The 20,618-nt window shown below is 39.9% G+C and overlaps 1 protein-coding gene across 3 annotated transcripts; it reads left to right on the top strand.

The window, feature by feature from the left end:
- The first annotated feature begins 5,908 nt into the window (after nt 1-5,908).
- LOC140943413 (inositol-tetrakisphosphate 1-kinase-like) lies at nt 5,909-18,528 on the top strand. 3 transcript variants are annotated; one of them, XM_073392494.1, is made up of 12 exons: nt 5,909-6,074; nt 6,182-6,206; nt 8,969-9,103; nt 10,698-10,818; nt 11,409-11,507; nt 12,647-12,690; nt 13,125-13,217; nt 13,721-13,790; nt 14,529-14,602; nt 15,410-15,496; nt 16,308-16,389; nt 17,189-18,528. In XM_073392494.1, the coding sequence occupies exons 1-12, from the start codon at nt 5,968-5,970 to the stop codon at nt 17,293-17,295; spliced, it is 1,044 nt and encodes a 347-aa protein (XP_073248595.1). In that variant the 5' UTR covers nt 5,909-5,967; the 3' UTR covers nt 17,296-18,528. The 3 variants fall into 3 exon arrangements, with proteins under 3 accessions (XP_073248595.1, XP_073248596.1, XP_073248597.1); XM_073392495.1 differs by lacking the exon at nt 15,410-15,496; XM_073392496.1 differs by lacking the exon at nt 6,182-6,206 and having other exon boundaries at nt 5,940-6,074.
- The last annotated feature ends 2,090 nt before the right edge of the window (nt 18,529-20,618 follow it).

Genomic DNA, 20,618 nt, shown 5'->3' with positions numbered 1-20,618 from the left:
TAATCACAAACTTATGATTGAACATGGTCGATACCAAATCGATCATTTGCCAAGAGAAAATAGATTATGCCCGTTATGTAACTCAAATCAGGTAGAAGATGAGATTCATTTCCTCTTTCAATGTAACAAATACTCAGTACAGAGACAGGCATTTATTAATCAAATCAATCGAATAATACCTGACTTTGACAAGAAATCATCTCCAGAAAGTATAAAACTGATAATGAATTCGAAGGAACATCATGTAAATAAGCTAGTTATGAAGTTTATTTCCTCCTGTATGAAAATACGTGATTCATTGTTAATAATGTAACTGAATTTTTCTAGATTATTATTAGTGCCGTTTGTTCTAATTATTTTGATTGTTATATGCATGCTTTTGCAATACTGTAAAATGATGCGGTCATGCAAATAAAGCAATTTATTACTTATTACTTACTACTACTACTACTACTACTACTACTACTACTACTACTACTACTACTACTACTACTAATGACTTTGTTTTAGTGTCAAAGTATTAAGCTTAACAATTGCTAAATGGGGTCACTTTCCTACGTACTGACACACTAATGTATTAGAAGATTTAATGATCTTACCTAAAACCTAAAACTACTACAAATGTCCACGACTAAAAATTTACACAGGTCACAGCAGTTACTATTGTTATCTATGTGGCACGAAAGGCCCACACCGGGAATATGTTTCTCGAATGCTTTGAGGCTTGTCAACTTTCTGAGCTCACTACTGACCTTTGACCAAATAGAATGTCCTTGATAGCGCAGCGAATACCTCCATAGGCCACTGTATCAAAGCGGGGTAGTTCAAAATCACAATTTAGGCGTTGGTGTGTACTTTTGATCGTAAATAAATCAGAAACACACCTTGGCGCCATCCTGTATTTTACTTTATACATTAGTATTGCAATAATATATAATAAAAAAAAATAATAATAAAAAAATAATAATAATAATATATTGAGGGGGCGCGCTGGCCTGAGGACGGGGGAGGTGGAACATGTACGAACTCGCTTACTTACCATTTCGCGACAAAATGGAAATTCCCGTTGGACAAATGGTTCGCCGCACTACTCCGTATGGGCTGTGATTTGAGGCGATGCCATTTTCTACTCCGTTTGGTCTGTTTAGCTGATTTGGATATACTTTGTAGAGGGGCGTTCTCCCACCATGTCAAATTTTGCCCTGAGCCGTTTTGTACTAATAATGCACAAGATTTTCACCCAGGTGGTTTGTGTAAATTAAATGGTAAGCATTCCTAGGTACGGGACCCGGAGTAGAGAAATCCATTCAATTATAAAAAGGCTCGTCGGAAAATTTGACTTGAAGCCCTAGCTATAAGAGACCCATCTGGGCGTTGCTCAAGCTTTATTTGGCCCCCTGAAAGACTCTATCCTTAGACGGACGGCCAAATGAGATGCTCTGTATAATGATTTAATTGCGACAGGCGAAGAAAAAAGTGTGATCAAAGGCATTTTTGCTTACTTGTTTGTTTGTTTGTCACATTTTCTCCGAATTGATACGACGAACATCCCCGTTCCTTTCAAATGCAAATATTTCCCAGAAATGCTGGCTGCTAAGAGTTCGAAACCCACACTCCGTATATATCAGACCATGGTTAATTAAAGTGGAATGGTTGGGAAACCCTTTGTTATAGGTTTTTGTTAGCTTTTGGACCTGACCGTGCACAATGTTCAATAGCATCCCTATCATTTTGAAGTTATTGACCAATAGAAACATTGCATTAATTTATTCAGTCATAATTTGTGAACAGAAAACAAAGGATTGTGCACGGTCAGGAACTTCCTTTGATGTTTGCCGGCCAGTTTCCTTACCAGTCTCCTCTACTATGATCAGACCTTAAACCTAACATCTCTACCCTATAATGTACTCAACAACAATGAACAACAACAACTTTTATTAACAGCAATGAAATACATAAAACATACAAACTATCTACATTTAGCAAAAGCTATTCCAGGCAGGCAGGCAGTGTGGAGATGATATATACGTGAGCTGATAAAGACAGTTTACAAGGAAAATCATGTAACAGAAAATAAAAATACGGTAAGTTGCTGACAATGCCAAGTTCGAAAGGTGGATAAAGGGTGTAACGCTATCCACTGGATAAATCTCTAAAGATTTAAAAGTATCACCAATTTGTCTTCAAAGACGGCGCACAGCTATTGTAGCCTTTCTTTTCTAGCCACGATATTGGGCAAATTTGTTCTGGGAACGAGGCTGGATATTGGAAAGGATCTCAGTTTTCCCATTCATCCTTTTCCATTTCCCTCCAACATCTTTATTACTCTCTAACTCTGACTAGCTCGCTAACTCTTTTGGTAATTCTTGGGTGTTTTTCAATCTCCATCCCCCGGCACATAAGCGAGTTCACAAGCCCGTCCGTTTTGTCCGATCTGTCATCTGTCAATTACTCCCGGGGGGGGGGGGGTACTCCTGGGCATTCTTGGTGGGCCGTGCCGCCCGGTTCTTCGAATCCTGACCCAATTTCAGACCAAAAATTGTAATTTTCTACACCCGTTTTCAGACCAGACCTTTAAAATTCATACCCGTTTTCAGACCTGGCCCTTAGGTAGAAATTATGTTATCATTACTTAGATTAGAGCGCAAACAAAAAATTCTTCAATTTCGAATTCGCATATTTCTCTTTCTTTCTTACTCATTTGGGACTGAAACGATAAATACGTTCATACACTCCCGTAGTTCCCTCGAAAACCATACCCGATTCCAGACCAAAATGGGCAAAGTGTATTCCCGTCTTCATACCAAAACGGCACAAAAACCCTACCCGATTAGGCGGCACTTACCTATATAGGTTATCGCGGGGGGCTTATATTTGGAGGGGAAATTTATCGGAAGGTTTTTTTGCGTTACGAATTTGGGGGGGCTTATATTTGGAAAGGCTTACCGACATAGAGGGGCTTATTTTCGGAATTTTACGGTAATACGCCCCGTTTTCCCCCAAATTTTGCATAATTTATTGTTTTCAGATGCTGAACTTTGTCAGTTCAAAGAGAGAGGGAACTGTTCCTTTGAAATTATCTTTTCCCTGTGAGTATGTCCTCAAAATAAATAATACATGAAGGTAAAATCACACGACATACATTGGGAAAACAAAACATACTACCTAAAGAGGGTCTATATACGGTTTACGCGAGCTATTACGTATATGAGGTGAAGCGCTGCTGTCGCCCTCTTTACCAGATCACGGGCGTCCCATTTTCCCTTACGTTCGCGACTTTGTCCATTACATCGTGAGGTGATCATCTCTCTGTTCTGTTCTACAAGTCGCAGTCCAGGCTTAGCTACATAATTCCCAAAATATGGCCAAAAAATTCTTTCCGCAATTTCCCGAAACAAGCTCTAAAATTCTTTTCGAAATGTTCAAAATTCTCCAAAAAATCTTTGAAATTCTCAAAAATTCTAAAAAAATTTCGGCCTTTTTTTGATAGCGAGGGCGAGGACCCCTTTTTGGTCAGGAGCCCATTACCCGGAGCGTTCAACTGCCATAAATTCGTGCAACGGCGTTTTTACAAGTGAGTATATTTTTAGATAAGCTTTTCCCTCGAAAAATAACTGTTCCACGAGGTCAATTCCTCCATTTGATCGTCGTTTAGACTGTTAGTAGCTCGCTTGGACCTTTTCACAGTCGGCTATTTCGAAGATGATCTCGATTTAATTGCCCTTGCGTGAATTATGCGTTGTCGTCGATGAAGTAGACGTCCTGGCTAGGTTTTGCAAATCTTGATCTGAACTGCTAGTTTCCGTGTAAATACTGAAAATGTCGCTGGAAGTACTGTCAGAAGACTCCTTTGAGGATTCCTCACGTGTGTCCGCCATGTTTTTTTCAATGTGAAGGAAATGTCCTAGTTACGTATTAAAAGTTTATCATTGATGACGCAATTGCTAGTGATTGGCTTTTCGAAAGGAATAGACGGGAAAAGCTTATCTAAAAATAAACCTACTTGTGAAAACGCCGTTGCATAGTTAGTTAGCTCCGGCTTATGGGCTCCTGTTTTGGTGAATAACCGCTGATAAGTTGTAGTGTAGACGACTCTGATGAAAAGCCGCTGATTTAATTTGTTGTGCTCAGTCAGACAGTGCTCTAGACACTGCTGTAGCATGTAATCGGACTGAGCCCTCTCCTAGTCGGTAGGAATACAAAAAAAATCGTTTTGTCAACGTTTTTTGCCGTGAAATATTGCCAAAATTTCGGGTGAATGTTCAAATTGCTCTAAAATTCTCGAATTTGTCGATTTTCCCCCTAAAATTCCCGCGATTTTCTAAAATTCTTTTTGACGTCTAAAATTCCAAGAAAAATTCCGGAATTATGTAGCAAAGCCTATCGCAGTCATGGCTTTCGCGTGTTTGCGTGTGGTAAAATGGGAATCGAATTTGTCGATTTTTCCTCTAAAATTCCCGCGATTTTCTAAAATTCTTTTTGACGTCTAAAATTCCAAGAAAAATTCCGGAATTATGTAGCAAAGCCTATCGCCGTCATGGCTTTCGCGTGTTTGCGTGTGGTAAAATGGGTGAAAACACTGCGTTTTAGTTTGAAAAATCATTAGGAGTGATGATGCTTACGAACCCGTGCATGCATTGCACAGCTGTCAGCAGAGCCCTATAGATGCTTTTCACAGTGACGTCATCAAATTGTACAGTCAAAACAGCGAAATTTTAAGAATTCTTATTTACACTAGGTTGAAGATAAACAAAAAGTAAATATTTGTACAAGTTTTCATTCCCGTGGCGTGTTTCATTTCGAAAATACAGCAATTTGAACTTCCGCGTTTTCACAGTGCGGGACACCAAAATAAGAATGCTGTCTCGTTGAAAAAAAGTATCGCCTCTTGATTTTCAGCAGTATAACCATTCCAAGTATTCTCTATTTTCCAATTGCCCATAATACACTCTGTTTGCCCCCCAAATTCTGCATAAACCATTGTTTTTAAATGCTCCTGGGAGTATTGCATTTTCCCAAGAGCATTTTAAGACAATAAGTTATGCAAAATTTGGGGGGCAAACAGAGTGTATTATGGGCAATTGGAAAATAGTCAATTAGAAGATATTTTCATGCGCACGTATGCTAGTTCTCGAGTGAAAAGAAGGAGCTTTTATAGACAAAGTGAACTCCAGATGTTTTTGTTGATTTTCGGCTGCGCACCGATATGGCGTCGCCATACAGCTCTACAAAGCACGTTTCGGCAAATAACTCTGAAACTGTGGGCCACAAAGACCTTAGACTTGGACAAATTGTTTAAAAATTAGTCTCCTATAACATTTGACTTTCTTCGCTTCTTCCAGTGACGGTTTCCAATTTATTTTTTGGTTGCATGACAGTGAAAACGATCTATACTTGCAGCTGACGTTACGCACGTACTGCGTGAATCGCGAAAACAGTGGCCTGCCGGTGCTCGCAGACTCCTTAGCAGGGCCAACAGGGCCTGACTGAGAAATGAGAAATCATTCACCTCGGTGGCCACATCACGGACACTCGACTCAAGGGGACTTCCTATTTTAGACTTTGAACACCAGTTTCGTTATATTCCGTAATCAATGGATCGTACCAAAAGTAATAACCTTTTTGTCAGATGATATCATAAAGATAAAAACAACAAGAAGTCATTAAAGAAATTTCGCCTAATATACTTGTATTTTGTGGCTCTTAGCGATGCCATGATTATTCTGTAAACTACTACTTATAACTTACCTTATTAAAAAGGGATCGGAAAAAAACAAAAACAAAAAGCACCGGAAGTTGCGTGACACTCGTGTATTGTCACCCGTATTTTCAACCAATAAGCACGCTAAGTTAGACAATGGAAATCTAAAATTTGATTCGGAAGGAAAATATAAAATGCAGTGACTCACCTCTGTTTTGTCATTCAAGCACGTATAAAAACAGTGGCAAATAACATAGTCTTTGACGATGTCGTCTTTGGTTCACAACCATCTTCGAAGGAAACGAGTTGGCCTCGTGCTCACCAAGAAAAAAAGGCTAAAACCGCTTTTTGTTGCGTTTGTGAAATTGTGTCGGTACGTTTATAACTACCTCAATATGCATTTTAATAATATTCTCTCCCTAAACTGCATCGCGTATATATAAATGATGTATTACCTTTTAATGGTTTGTTTCTTTTCAGGGAGACTGGAATCGACTTAGTTGAGGTAAGAGTTTTTGTAAAACAAGGGAAGCGGATCGATCGAGCATTAATCACGCTTTTACTTTAATACTTACAAAGTGCAGGTTACGTTGAAATAGTTTGAAGGTTATTACTCGGGAGATTGTTGTAAATAAAACCGCTACCATCATCCAACAAAGTAAACGTTAAGTTACATAGGGAAAATTCTCTCACTCTTCATTCGATATTTTTTATTTACGTGATTATTTCGAAGCTTATATTGATCAACTCGCTGTTGATTTCATCAGAGCTCATGAGTAAAATTTATCGACCCTTGACGACGTCGAAATAAAGCAGCATGTTGTTTATGCAAATCGTATTGACGCACTTGATATTCGATTGGCATAATTTCCTTCCTAAGAGAAATGCCCCCAGGTAGGGGGTCCAATACTTCACTAAAATGTTGAAACACTTTGGCTTGTTCGATAGTATAACAGCAGTTTTAAGTAAAGCTATATATCCGCAGTCTCATGGGTGTCTTCCAGGCAGGTTAAAAACTCCGGCCAGAGAAAGAAATACAGAAGTTAGTTGTAATTAAGAAGGGAACCTTAAGAGGTGTGTCATTCATACCGAAGAGCGCTTACTTTCATAGAACCTTCGATGAAAAAAAACTCCTTCAAATGGAACTGGTATATTTACCGAAAACAGGAACGGGATTGAGTTGTATCATTTGCAAAATACCGATAAAGCTTTCGCTTTCTTTCGAGAGGAAGCCTGGCATGGCACTGGTATTAAATTCACACAGCCGTTCCGGTATTAAAATCGATGCCTCGGAAAAATTTACCTTTTTCCCGTGCAAAAATTTTCACCAGAATGAACTCTTTCCACTTGAATTCGTACCGGAATCAGGGGTCGATCATTACCGAGCTTTCCATACAAAAGGTGTTAAATTAAGCGCTCGAAGTTTCCAGCACACCCGTCTGAAGAATGGACCGATTTGCCCGAGTGGGTCGTCGGTGAACGCTTGCAAGGGTTCTTTAAGATCGTTTTTAAAAATATTTTGTAGTAAAAAACAAAAATATTTCTTTTCTCTTAAATTATATAGAATATTTTTAGATTTCTCTCCAGGGAGTTATTTACAGGGCCAACCATCTCCTACATTTTTGTAAATGCTTTCAATAAAGTTCTGTCTGAAGAGACTGTTCAAGTTTGTAAATGCAAATTTATTAGCAGTCTAAACGTACAGGTTCAATTGCACGTGCATGATGTAAGCGATCTCGTGGCGTTCTCCTGAGTGGATTTAAAGTTCATAACCTCCAAAAAAACTTTGTAGGACTGTTTCACGTCAAGCCTGGAGTCAAGTAGTGTTTTATACCAATTTACTTTTCCCGCGCTTTTATAAACATGCTTTTGAAGTCACTCGAAGCATTTCGATGGTTGCCTGCGTGCAAAGGAAATAGGAGAAGTCTGCACGCAGGCAATTTCGGTGGCGGATGCGGGAAGAGTCTTACGAGTCTTAGTTCAGATGATAGATTTTCATAGTACATGTATTTGACTTTCATCTGAAATTCCAAAGGATGGCATACACAATTAATCTGGTAGCTAAAAGATGAAACTTGCGCAACACTTTGCCTCTTTAATAATAACCACAAAGTACGTTCAGTATTCAGTCACTAGACAGTTTAACCTTCACGTATGCGGCAAACGGCAGACGACAGATTCAAGTTGAGAATTTGTTAAAATAGAAAATAAGCAGATATAAATCAGCTCAGAAAATTCTTATGGATAACAAATTATGTGAAACTACAGTCGGACACCTCTATAAGACGGACACCTCTGTAAAAGGGACACTTAGAGTTGGTCCCTGCCTTTCTTTACTCCCTTTATTTGACTCTCTATAAGACGGACACTTAGTGCCGGTCCCAAAGGTGTCCGTCTTAGAGAGAGTTGACTGTACTCATTTGTGTGTAGAAATAATGGATAGTAGGCGACAAGCAAAGTGGAAACTTGGTCACGTGGTACAAATTCGCGTTTGCCGTTTGACGTAAGCGTAATGCTCATCCTCCCTATTGTTTTCTTTTCGTTCTCGCGGGAATGGTGAGATCACTGACAGTCGACACTGCGGTCAGAAAAGACACCGCAGAGCTGAGAAAACGAATCAAGTAGAAATGGTCTTAGAAGTGGTCTCTGTTTGACTCACACTGCACTGCTATGAGAAAACCGTTTCTGAAGAAGAATTTGGAATAGAATTCGCGATGTAGCTAGACTACGAGTAGTCCCCCATTTTCCCTCAGGGTTAGGAGAGCGAGCGAAAAGCGAGCGCGCGTGAAAATCACCCCACGCGAGAAAAGGCGACACGCGGCGTGGGGTGATTTTCACAAGCGCTCGCGTTTCGCTCGCTCTACTATCCCTGAGGAGAAATGGGGGACTACTTGTAGTCTACAATGTAGCTTGAACCTGCAGCAGTTTCATTGATCCCATGCCGAGTAGTAGAAGGGTTTTTCTTTGCTTATTACTTATTATCTGTAATATCTGATTTGTAATACAATTAATTTGGCACGCTCGCTACGACTAGCGTTTTGGCTAACTGCGTGCCAAGAAATTGTAGAAGAAATATTATGATAATAAATGTCTTGTCGTGTTTTGACTTTTTACCACATTTCATACAAACAAGCGTGATACTGCCAGCGTTGTAGGATCAAAAGAAACGCCTGTGTTACCTTATTAATCAGTCAATTAATTAATTGATAATGGAACTTTTTACGAGACGCAACATGAAAAATGCATCACATATTTCGGTTTTATCAGGTTGAGTTAGACATACCGCTTGAGGAACAAGGTCCATTTGATCTGATAATACAGAAGGTACCAGATTACCTGGGCAAGGCGGTTGGAAAAGAGCTGGGCAAAGACGAGGCTTTGCAAATGTTGCAAGGAATCAAGGTCAGTAGGGGATGGTCAGTTAGAAAAGTTATTGGGGTGGGGGGGAGGGTGCGGAATTTCAAAGCCACATGAACTTTTTTTTCGTTAACATTTCCCTTGTATGGTTTTTTTTATAGGTCAGTGCATGAATATTTTTCAAGGGTTACTTGGCGTACGTTATTTTGTTCTCGTCTTTTTTTCCCTTGCACGAATATGTTTTTGTACTTCGCCATCCCCCGTGAGTTTTCTAATGGTCCATCCCTAATCTACCGCTATAACTCCCAGCTAGGGCTGGTGAAAGAAATCTTCGCACATTGTGTAACAACAACAGCGTCCATATGGACAACATTAAAGCACTGTGGGCGAAAATTTGATGAGTGAAAAATATTTTAGTGGGGTCGGGGGCGGGGGGGGAGGTGCCCCACCACGGTACTCGCTGGAGACTGATATGAGCACACCCTTTTGTCAAGTACCCACGCTCAGAATTCCGGCACAATAGTGGGCACCGGGTCCCTGTGTGTACACCGTTTTTGTCCGGTGTGGGGCAGCCATTGCCAAGGTGCCCGACTGACGGTACTCACTGGGCGGTGATGTGTACACACCATTTTTTTTCATGAATAATTCGGGTACAGTGATTGGCATTTTTCAAGTGACTTTTTTCTACCCTCGTCGGCCTCATGGCTGCATAAGGACCCTAATACATATAGAGTGGACAAGCGTGTAGCCTGCGATCATGCCTGTATCTCCATCTGTTCATCCCCTCCCGAAAAAAAGACAATAAAATAAATAAATTAAATAGTAGCGCCTATTTGCTAGCCTGCGTAGCAGGCGCTTGGAAGTAGTGGGTGCAAGAAAGAGCGAGCACGCGAGAGGGAGACTCGCGCGCCCGTTTTTTCTTGGGCCTGCTACGTAGGCTACCTATTTGCAGGTTTTCAGCGCACAGCAGACGTCTCTTAATTCCATTTTTTCAATAAAATATGATAGATATGACCCACAGACTAAGGCTGTGTTTACTTTTTACCGGATAGCTTCACGTGCCGACACGAAAAGCTATCCGGCATAGTGTGAACACCTATCCGATATGTGACTTCACTTTAGAGAAAGCGTGGCGCAGCATCGCTGCGTTACAGAAATCGCGCTGAAATCATCGTTCTTATGGGTGAAAAGAAGCCCTATCTGGTATGGTTTTCGTGCCGGCGCAAAAGCTATCCGGCATAGTGTGAACACCTATCCGATATGTGACGCTTCACTTTAGAGAAAGCGTGGTGCAACATCGCTGCGTTACGGAAATCGCGCTGAAATCATCGTTCTTATGCGTGAACAGACGCCCTATCCGGTATGGTTTTCGTGCCGGCGCGAACGCTATCCGGCATAGTGTGAACACCTATCCGATATGTGACTTCACTTTAGAGAAAGCGTGGCGCAGCATCGCTGCGTTACAGAAATCGCGCTGAAATCACCGTTTTTATGCGTGAACAGAAGCTCTATCTGGTATGGTTTTCGTGCCGGCGTTAAAGTTATCCGGCATAGTGCTAACGTAGCCTAACACTTGAGTTGTTCTTTTATTCGTCTGAAAGTTCCGCCGCTCACATGATAAACTGTTCGTTCTCATCAGCTGTATGCTAAAGATCACCCCGGAGTTATCCTGCTTGATCCACTGGAGCCAGTTTGTAATTTGCTTGACAGAACAAGAAGTTACCAGGTCATGAAAGAATGTGCAATTACTTCAGAGAAAGGTAACATTTAAATTAGCCTGTAAGCAAGCTCTTCATTTGGGGGAGACGCGAGAAGTCACGCGAGAACAACACGCAAAAGGAGGCGCTCGCCATAATAGACGTCTTTAGCTTGTTTTACCAATGTAGGTCATGTGATAAAACTCAAGAGAACTGTTTCCTTTAAATTTCGAATTATTCCGGTGCATATGCACGCATAATTTCTGTAAAAAAAAAGTGTCAAATTCCCCTAAGACCTCTATTGGGAAAACAAAACGTACCAGCTAAAGAGGTCTATTGCAGGAGAGCTTGTTCGCAGCCTCGCACGCTACATTTGAATGTATAGTAACTTTAACTACGCAATACGCAATTAACTACGAAAAATGTTACTTAACTTTTGTAAGGATCTGATTTAAATCTCCCGCTGTAAATATATTTAATGTTCAAAACGTAAAAACTACCTTCACTTTGCCAGATGTAAATCACTTGTTTTTCTTAATATTTTCAGCCCTCCAGGATTTTGTTTTCATATATCAGTTTGTTGTCGGTTCTCTTCCCTGAGTTATTTTTCTTATGTCTGTTTATACTTTCCCTCCTCATTTATTTTATTTTAGGGATAAGGGCGGTGGTGCCTAATTTTGTACAAATTGACGTGTTGGATATTAAAGAAAATTTGATGAAAATAGAGGAAGCAGGCGTTTCTTTTCCAATGAGTAAGTTGACGTCAGTTCGATGTTGTAAGTTATTATTCTCTTTTTTCTATATTCCTGATAACGACTATGACAAAGATTTAACGTAAAGGCTCTATCGCTATCTGAATGTTTTTTAAGCAAATACAAAAGGACTTCATCATGTTAATAACCTTATAGTTCATGTTAGTTTTTTTTTCTCCAGTTGTCTTGTCAAAAAAAACTTATAAACGTGCGATTTTTGGAGCAATAAAGAGAGTACAGTAAAGTTTTTTTCCCTTGCTGGTCACATGACATTCGCGTCCTGTTGTCCACGTACAAACTCTCGCAGAACAATAATTTAACATAAAAGATAACCTGCGTAGCATTCGCTATTAAACAATTTTTCCTTGAGCCCGAATGGGCTCTGAGTCAATAGCCCTTGAGGCCGAAGGCCGAATGGGCCATTGACTCAGAGGACATGAGGGCGAGAGGAGTTATTGTTTTAGTAACATCCAACTAGTTTGTCAAAAATATAGAGTCAAAACAACTTTAGCTAGTTAAAGCTAGACTTTAATCCTTTTTTGCCGCCAAAAAGCCGGCGCTTTCCGCTAATAGTGGCCTATAACATATAGCCTAGTAGTAGCTCAACCAATCAAAACGCGGCATTTATAATAGACCACTAGTTGGATTTTACTAAAAAGCAATATGGGCCCAAAACTGAACGGGGCGGGCACGGGGGACACGCCAGGGGAAAGGTAACTCCCTCTCTACTCGTGTGCCTTCCTCGCAGGCCCCGTTCCTTTTTGTACCCATATTATTTTTTATCTGTCTGCTACGCAGGCTACATAGAACACCTTGGTCAGGGATCGAACAGCTGTATAAAATTACTTAGCAGATAACTAGTGTAAATGGACCGTGAGGTTCACTAAGGCGCAATTGAGCGGCCGGAAGGACTGAGTGGGGAGCGTTTCGTAGAGAGGTCACCTGATTCGAAAAGATAACTGAAGGACTTTGGACCGGAAGGTCCAACACACCTCCCCACTGGAAGAGGAGCGTTGGTTGACGACACTAAAAACGGTTGCGATGGAGACAAGAAGTCCCAGTAATCGAAAACCAGTTTTATAGTAAGCCTTATTATCAATTGGTCTGTACGTTGGTTTACTTTATGTTGCTTATTTCAGTTTCTAAGCCAGTGATTGCTGATGGATCTGATGTATCTCATAAGGTTAGTCGTATTCCCTGACTTTATTTCAGTTCCTTCGGGGTAGTCTCGTTGCCCAGGCCTCTTATCCAGCTCTAATCTCTGATCTCTTCTCTGAGGAGGCCACTTGATGTCATAGGTAGGCTGAGGGGAGGGAAAACGAAATGAAAGCGCGAGGTGAACAATTTATCATAATCCACCGCCTGTTTTTGTCGTCGGAATTACAGTAATACTTCTATTTGTAATTACAGTTACTATTATTGTAGCTTTTAAGTGGCACAAAAACGGCACGGTACAAGAGATTTGCAACAAAACTTTTGCGTATTCTTATTCCGGAACACGATCAATCGAAGTAAGCTTTCTCGTACGGAATCGCTCGCTACGCGGGATTCTTTGGCTCCTAACTATTTTTTTTTGTAACATGGATAGATTATTCGAGCTTCTTATTGTCATTTCAGATGGCGGTCATTTTTAACAAAGAAGGGCTGAAGGATTTAATGCCGCCATGCGTTATTCAACAGTTTGTCAACCACGACGCAAGACTGTTCAAGGTTGGCCAGTTTTAAATATATCTTACCTACTTATAATTTTGTCATTTCTTATATAAGAGTGCTAACTCTTCCAAGGACGATGATATCATGCCTTCGGTAATATTTACGTTCAACATTAGATTGGTTTACATTGAGTATTTTGCGGGTGGGATAAGATGCTTTGTATTGGGAAAATGGGTAAAACTGCGTGTGTGACCGCTTCTTCCCGAGATATTTTAACTCGCGTTTCTGAGTCACACTATAAAACATCCAATCAGAAGAGTGGTTATAAAATTATCTCGCGCAAAAAGCGTACCGCCGCGGCGTAGCTTACGGTAAACGGCAATCTTGAGTGCGACCACGTTTATATCGGGATCTAGAACACTACAAATAATGCCGATAATGTAGCACGAGAAAAGTACCATGGAACATTGCTTTTCTCACGGTGTGTGCAATCACGACTGTAAAGTAAATTAGTTTGTCAAGAAATCATCTAATATTTGTAATTTTCGTACGCCGTACAGGTTTATGTGGCAGGTAATCATCGCTATATTGTTCAACGGCCATCAATAAAAAACTTCTACAACACTGGTGGTACGTGTGACACATTTTAATTAGGAATTAAGATTAAAATCATAATTCATAATATTGAGAATATTAGGAGAAATTTATATCGAAATCAATATATAATTCCGATTCCGAGTAGTTCACTTCGGGCGGGAGAAGTTTTGAAAATACTAATTGCAGAGGAGTGATTGTATGACTTGTATTCCTTATTCTCGTGAGCTTTGACTTATTTTGAATCGATTGAAAAAATACCATAAGTTTTATGTTTTTCATAATTACAAATCCCGCTCTATTATTGGTCAGAACAAGTATGTTTCCTATTTCTATAGCACGCGCCTGACGTCATCATGCACTTTCTTTTTCAAAACTATGACGTCACCAGCAAGAGTAGTATGTGCGCAAGTCATGAGAGAAGGAACAAAAAACTTGTTTTTCGTGAACTATTGAGTTGTATAGTCCCTTGGCAATTTGCCTAGAACAAAAGTTGACTTCCTACTTCTTTTATATCTTTGTTTTGGGTAGTAATTTTTCCCCACAGAATGCAACGGTTGTCATAATGCTCAAATTACGTTAAAAGATGATTTGTTGTGTCACAGGACGCTGCAATCTTGGCTCTTTTTGTTGAGCGACAAATCGCGCGATCGCCCTTATAAACAGCCCTTAATTTTGGCTAGTTCGTGCACTATATAAGGTCAACTCGTAGAGCTTGGGCTACCTGAACTGAAATGATACCGTTTAAAAGTCTTTTTCTGTTTGTTTTTACAGCCAAGGATAGGGAAACAATATTCTTTTTATCGAACGAAATGTCGAAATCTTATTCAGCCTCCTATCTTCACAAGGTAAGCCTAGTGCAATTGAATTGTTTTGTTAACTCTGTTAGAAAAAGGTAGTGATCAGCGCTTGGTATGCATACCTTCTCTCGATGCCGTCATCCTCGTCTTCAGCATTGTTTTTTTTGCGTTTAGATTTTCTTCTTTTCTTTCTCTTTTGCAGACTTTTACTCTATTATTTTGTTGTCCAGGCTTATCTGTCTTTCTTCTCTTTGTTCTTTGTTCACTTGTTTTTCGTTTTACCATTTTACCATCTTCTGTTCTCTTCTGTTCTCTTCCTCTTTTCCCTACTATAACATCTTTTCCCAAATCGTTCTTTCTTGTCTTGTCCTTCCTTAGTCAGATCGAGTTTTGCTAGTAGTACATCGGCCGACAATGCGTCCTTTTAGTAGGTAGCAACCAACCTCGTTCCCAGGGTTCTCTCCTATTCCGGCGTCCTTACGGGTAGAAGAGAACCCTGGGAACGATGTTACATGGGTAGCAACAAGTGTACTGGCAGTAGGCTACAGCTCCTGCTGAATTGCCACCTTTCAACTGGGGGTTAGTAGTTTGCAATATAATCTTTGTACAGATTGAATTGTTGGTAGAGGAAATATGAGTAAAATACGGCTCGTGCTTGGGAATTAGCTCACCTACACGTGGGTTCGGAAATCTTTTTCTAGCTGATGATAGAATGGAGATGAAACGTGCAATTGTCTATCGCCATTTTTTTTCTCATTGAATAAACCTTTTAAGTTAAACCTAAATGCTGTTTATGTAAAGTAAATGTTAGTTTTTTTTTCGAAGCGTAACTTTTCAACTTGGTTTGTTTAATAGTTAGATGAAGATGACGACGAAGACAGCTCTGTATATCCTGATGACAAACTTGTGTCGGACCTTTTAGATAAACTAGAACGAAAACTGGTAAGGTCACTGAATTACTTGTGAGCATACACGTCTTCTTGAAAAGAATCCACTGTCTTAAAAAGGTGCGCGAGATGATGAAGGTTACAGGGATACCACCTTTTCACTATAGCTTAGAAAACGTTTCTACAAGCAAAAGACAAATTAACGTGCCGTATTGATTTTTAGGCCCAGTTTATAAATCGCACTTCTGTCGTCCGAACTTAATTGTTGAATTAAGTTCGACAAAAGTACGGCAGAGGCACGATGTCTGAAGAAAAGTTTTGACTTTGGTTTGGCAGAGCAATGTTCGCGGACAAGCTCTGCTGCACGACTGATGCTACACGACTCTGGCACGGCAGTGATTCAAACGCCGTGCTTGTTAAGTGTGTCGAACTAAATTCATAAATTTTGGAAACTGTATTTTCTCGGGATTTGTGATCATCATTTTGTTTCGGTTACCACTGACTTGATACTACTTACACGGAAATGGAGTTCGACTCTGGCTCGACGTCTGAATTCATGCTTTTGTCACGCTTCTGTACGTATAACCCAGTTATCATTAAGTTCGGCACGTAGCCTGCGTAGCAAACGTTTCCGCGCGAGTTCGTCGAGATAGTTGGGACAAGAGCCAAAAACAAATATGAATGACCTCCGCTCTAACTTTCGCACAATAACTCGATTGGAAACGCTTGCAACGTAGGCTATTCGGCACGGTATGCAGAAACTGTATTTAGTGTCTAAGAGTGCAAATGTGATGGCATCCAGATCTGAGAGCATTTAGTGTCTGGAAATTAGAGCGTAACATTTTTTATTTTTCTTTTTAAATCAGAATTTGACATTGTTTGGTATCGACTTGATCGTTGAAAAAGGAACAGGGCATCATCTTGTAGTCGACATCAATTATTTCCCTGGTAAGAGAAATTTTTGTGTCTTAAATGCACGGAAATAAAAGATAATAATGATCATGAATAATCAAAGATTTAGATGATAATGGAAATTTTCTTTATGTTTTTGAATGTACAGTTGTAAATTTCGCTACGTATAGGCAATTTACAAATGCTGCCTGAGACTGCATTATTCAAAAAAAAAAAAAAGGAAAAGAAGAAGAAAAAATCAAAATTGCATTAAGTCTGGGCTATCCCTATTCCTATTTCTACAACAAAAGATGTAATATGTTGCTCTAATGGCTATATTTATCATTTTCTTGATTACATAAAGTTGCTGCTTTTTGTTAATGCCAATGTCATTCATCATGTCTAAGAACGTGGAGCATTCGTGGGAGAAAACGCCAAGGGAGCTCAAGGAGAGATTTACAAATTTCACACTTCTGTAATTTCTACTCATTTCTTTGATCAACTTCAGATATTTTTCTTTTTTAGGCGCTGCATTGTTATTAAGGTTAGACTTGAAAGCAAGGACTTGGACTGGATAATAATAACGATAATAATAATAATAATAATAATAATAATAATAATAATAGTAATAATAACAATAATAATAATAATAATAATAATAATAATAATAATAATAATAATAATAATATAATTATCATCATTATTATCACCACCACCCCCACCACCACCACCACTACCATCATCATCATCATCATCACCAACATCATCATCGTTATCACCATTTTCATTATCATTAGCAGCGCTTCGATGTGAAAACTGACTGTTATTAATCATTTATCTTTGGTTCGATGTTTAGGCTACGATGGTGTGCCCTCCGCTCCGGAAAAAATCACAAAGTATGTGCACGAGTTGCTCGACGAATCCTTCAAAAGAGAACAAGTGGAAGTTCAAAGAGCCTTTTGACATCTTAGAGGAGGCATTATAAAAGCTAAATCTCGAAAAATGTCTTCACCAAGCAAATGAACGAAACAATAGCCGTGCATCTACATCGCATCCATGTGTGGCTACTTCAGGGAGTCTGCAGCAATAAAACTCCACATTAGGTTCTTAAGCAGTCATCTTGTTCCACAGCTTAGCGGCGGAGGTGAAGACTACGTCTAAACGTTGTTTGACGTCAAGAATTCGCTCACATGGAAACTATCGCCTGTTCCACAGTTCCATACATTTGGGCGCTTGAAAGTTTATCAATCGTCTTTGCTAGGACAAGCTATACCCTATTATTTCTTTATCGAGTGATCTTTACCCTTCACTTGTGAGACCTCTGGCTAGCAAGAGACAAAACTTTCTAAATCAACGGTGAATCTTGTGTTTTCTCTTGAGAGTGACTGAGTTATCTATCAGCTTTCTCTCATAACAGGGCAGTCACCTGGATTTGCCGCTGCCACAACTTTTGAGAAGGCGGATAATTTAACAGCGAGGAAGTTATTTTCTTTATATTTTTCCTTTCGTTTCCTATCAAAGTCGGTTGGAGTCATGCTAATACATATGGAAGCCGAGGGAAACCTCGGCCCGCGGCACTTAGTCAGACTTAGTGGCAGCCCTGTTAAATTCTTCTCCCTCTTTTTAAATTTCTAACTTACGTTAGTGTAAATGTTAATTATTTAATACAAAATTTATATTTGATATAAATATGGGCGGTTCATTAAATATACAATTTTGGAGTCATTACATTGTTGGAGAGTAATGATCACCTCATTTCTAGCTTTAATAAAAGGTAAAAATTTCTTTTCGTATTTTTTGGTATATAACATGTTTTTACCTATTAAAACTAGTTTTTCCTGTGATGTTTGATCGTGAGTTTTTTGCGAAGGTTAATAAAATTTATACCAACCCGAAATATATTTAAGAGTTACTGTTAAGGGGAAAGAGCCCTTGAATAAGTCGATGTCATCTTTGATTTTATTGCTTCTCGTTGTTTGAAAAAGCAAGGCAACCGTTTTGTGACTTTTTTTCCAAGGATTTATATTATCGTGGTTTATTTATGGATAAGCTAGCTTCACAGGGAGTGAATACGACAAAAGTACGAGCAAGATACTCCTTACACAATAGTAAGTTTAAAAAAGCTAGCCTAAATAACGAGAGTTTATTTAATTTTTAAGTATGTTTTAAATAATAAAAACCAACTTGAATCTTGGAGTCAGACAGTCCTTCTTTAAGAACAACGTTACTGTACGTAGTCATGCTAAACTACACACCAGTTAAAAAATATCCCTGTGCCTGACGGAAAGTCCCGGCAGGGGACACTCCCTAAAATTGCCTACACGGGAAGGCTCCGCCCGAAAGGGGTACGTTTTTCGGGCTTCAGGCATATCACAGGGTTAGGGGTATTTTAGATTTTTTTGCGAAAAAAGGCGTGGCCCTCCCACTTCCCTCCCACTAATTGCGTGGCGTGTGATTGTACGGTGAAAACTTCAAAATGGGAAAGGATGTACGAGGAATAGAAAGAAGGAAATGTGCTTGTGGTGAATGCGAGGATTTCATGAGGTCAGATGGAGCAACTTGTGGCTATTGTGGCTGTTTGACGACTCGCCATTCTAAAAAGGATGCCCGCTACTTCCAGAGTCTAAGTCCAGAGAAGTGGAAAGATGGAAGACCTAGGGTGGTTCCTGAAGTTGTCGGTTCAAACCCGAGAAGCTTAAGTGAAGAATCCTCACTGGAGACTGATTTTATACCAGAACCCTGCGCGGAAACATCAAAATATGGGCGAAAGCGGACACGGGTCGAGACAGACAATTATGTTAGTTGGGAGAAGATAGTTTTGTGATATAAATAATTTAGATTAATCTTGACTGGTAGCTTTGCTTGTATATACAAAATAGATGCGACATCGAGTAAATTTTTACCTTGCCAAAAAAAACTGTGACCCTCCCCCGGTTGAGAATAAAACAGGTTTGACCCCGGCCCCAATTTGTGAAAAAATTACTAGGGACCCTGCCCTCCGAAGCCCCACCCCCCCCCCCCCAATAAAAAACGTACCTTCCCATAAATAGGGAAATCGTGAGTTGAAGTAGATGAAAAGGCAGAAAAATATATCACCCTTGATTGAAATGTTGAGAAAAGACGAGCCTTATGGCTATATCCTTTTAATTTATTAATTAAAACTCGAAAATGACAACAAAACTTCCTGCTTCGTTCGACGATTTATTCCTATTAAGTAGGTATGTTAAAGGGGTAAAATTTTACAATGGAAGGTACACGAAAGCGGTACCTTTTTGATCAAAAATAGTATATAAAAAAGGGGTTGGTCCTCGGGCAGAGCCTGTCCGTATGAAGGTGATGTTACATGCACGAGACGATTGGCAACGACGATTTTTAGCGCAAAACGGCGTTGCAACATTGTTTCGAATAATTACAACATTGTTCCAACATTGCAGCGCTGTATTGTGCTAAAAATCGTCGTTGCGAATCGTCCCGTGTAACACCACGTTTCGAATCGTCTCTTGTCACATCACCTTAAAACTTTGACCTCGACCACACGAATCCGGACATTTTTGAAACCGCATATTTTTCAATCTGGATTAGTGTGGATGCGGCCATAAACCACTCTGAAGCGGTTTCAAAAAGATGTGGTTTCCGTGTCAGACTCACTGACTTGGTGTGCACGGAAGGCCGTATTCGTGTAAAAATATAGGCCGTTTACATGTAAAAGATATTCGGATTTGTGTGAACTGGGCCTTTGTTGAGTAGCCTCCCAAGCTGCGAGAAAAATTCGCCACAGGTAACGCAGGCTCTGTGATAGTACCACAGTACGATTCCAGTAAACTTACACTGTTTGTATGGGGTAAAAATACGATCCTAAAATTTGTAGGATATACTGAATAAAAGTCAATGGAAGTTACTCTGCAGTTCTTAATGCTCAAACGAAGTTTCATGATAATTTGTTCAAACTTCACCCTCCATAAAATATGACCCCGTATTTGTTTCTACCACTGGATTGGGTTAACTTTTGATTTGTTGGCTAGACTGGGAGCAGTCTCTCTTTTTCTTCAGATTTAGTGAAGGGGAGTGCGGCGTCAACGCTAGAGACGAGACGGCAGCAAAGCAAACTCTAAGGCCACGTTTCACGTGCTTGTCCTTTCAACACTTAAGTTTTTACGCCAAAAATCACTAGACCGTGAAAGACCATTTTTTCTGGCTTTGCAGGTAGTCTCTCTTTTTTCGTGCCTTTCCCGTTTCGCGCCTTCAGCAACGCGTGTGGTCATTGGCGTGTCGCGCACGTTTTGCTC

Source organism: Porites lutea, chromosome 7 (genome assembly GCF_958299795.1).
Source record: "Porites lutea chromosome 7, jaPorLute2.1, whole genome shotgun sequence".
NCBI classification, from domain to species: Eukaryota; Metazoa; Cnidaria; class Anthozoa; order Scleractinia; family Poritidae; genus Porites; species Porites lutea.
The sequence above is the reverse complement of the archived record's forward strand: the minus strand, read 5'-3'. Positions and strand labels throughout refer to the sequence as shown.

Bases quoted from the DNA above. Each gene is read 5' to 3' on its own strand.
- LOC140943413 (XM_073392494.1), top strand. From the start codon at position 5,968: ATGTCGTCTTTGGTTCACAACCATCTTCGAAGGAAACGAGTTGGCCTC. The intron at 11,508-12,646 runs GTAAGTTGACGT...TGCTTATTTCAG, and splicing joins AGGCGTTTCTTTTCCAATGA to TTTCTAAGCCAGTGATTGCT. The intron at 13,218-13,720 runs GTTGGCCAGTTT...TACGCCGTACAG, and splicing joins ACGACGCAAGACTGTTCAAG to GTTTATGTGGCAGGTAATCA.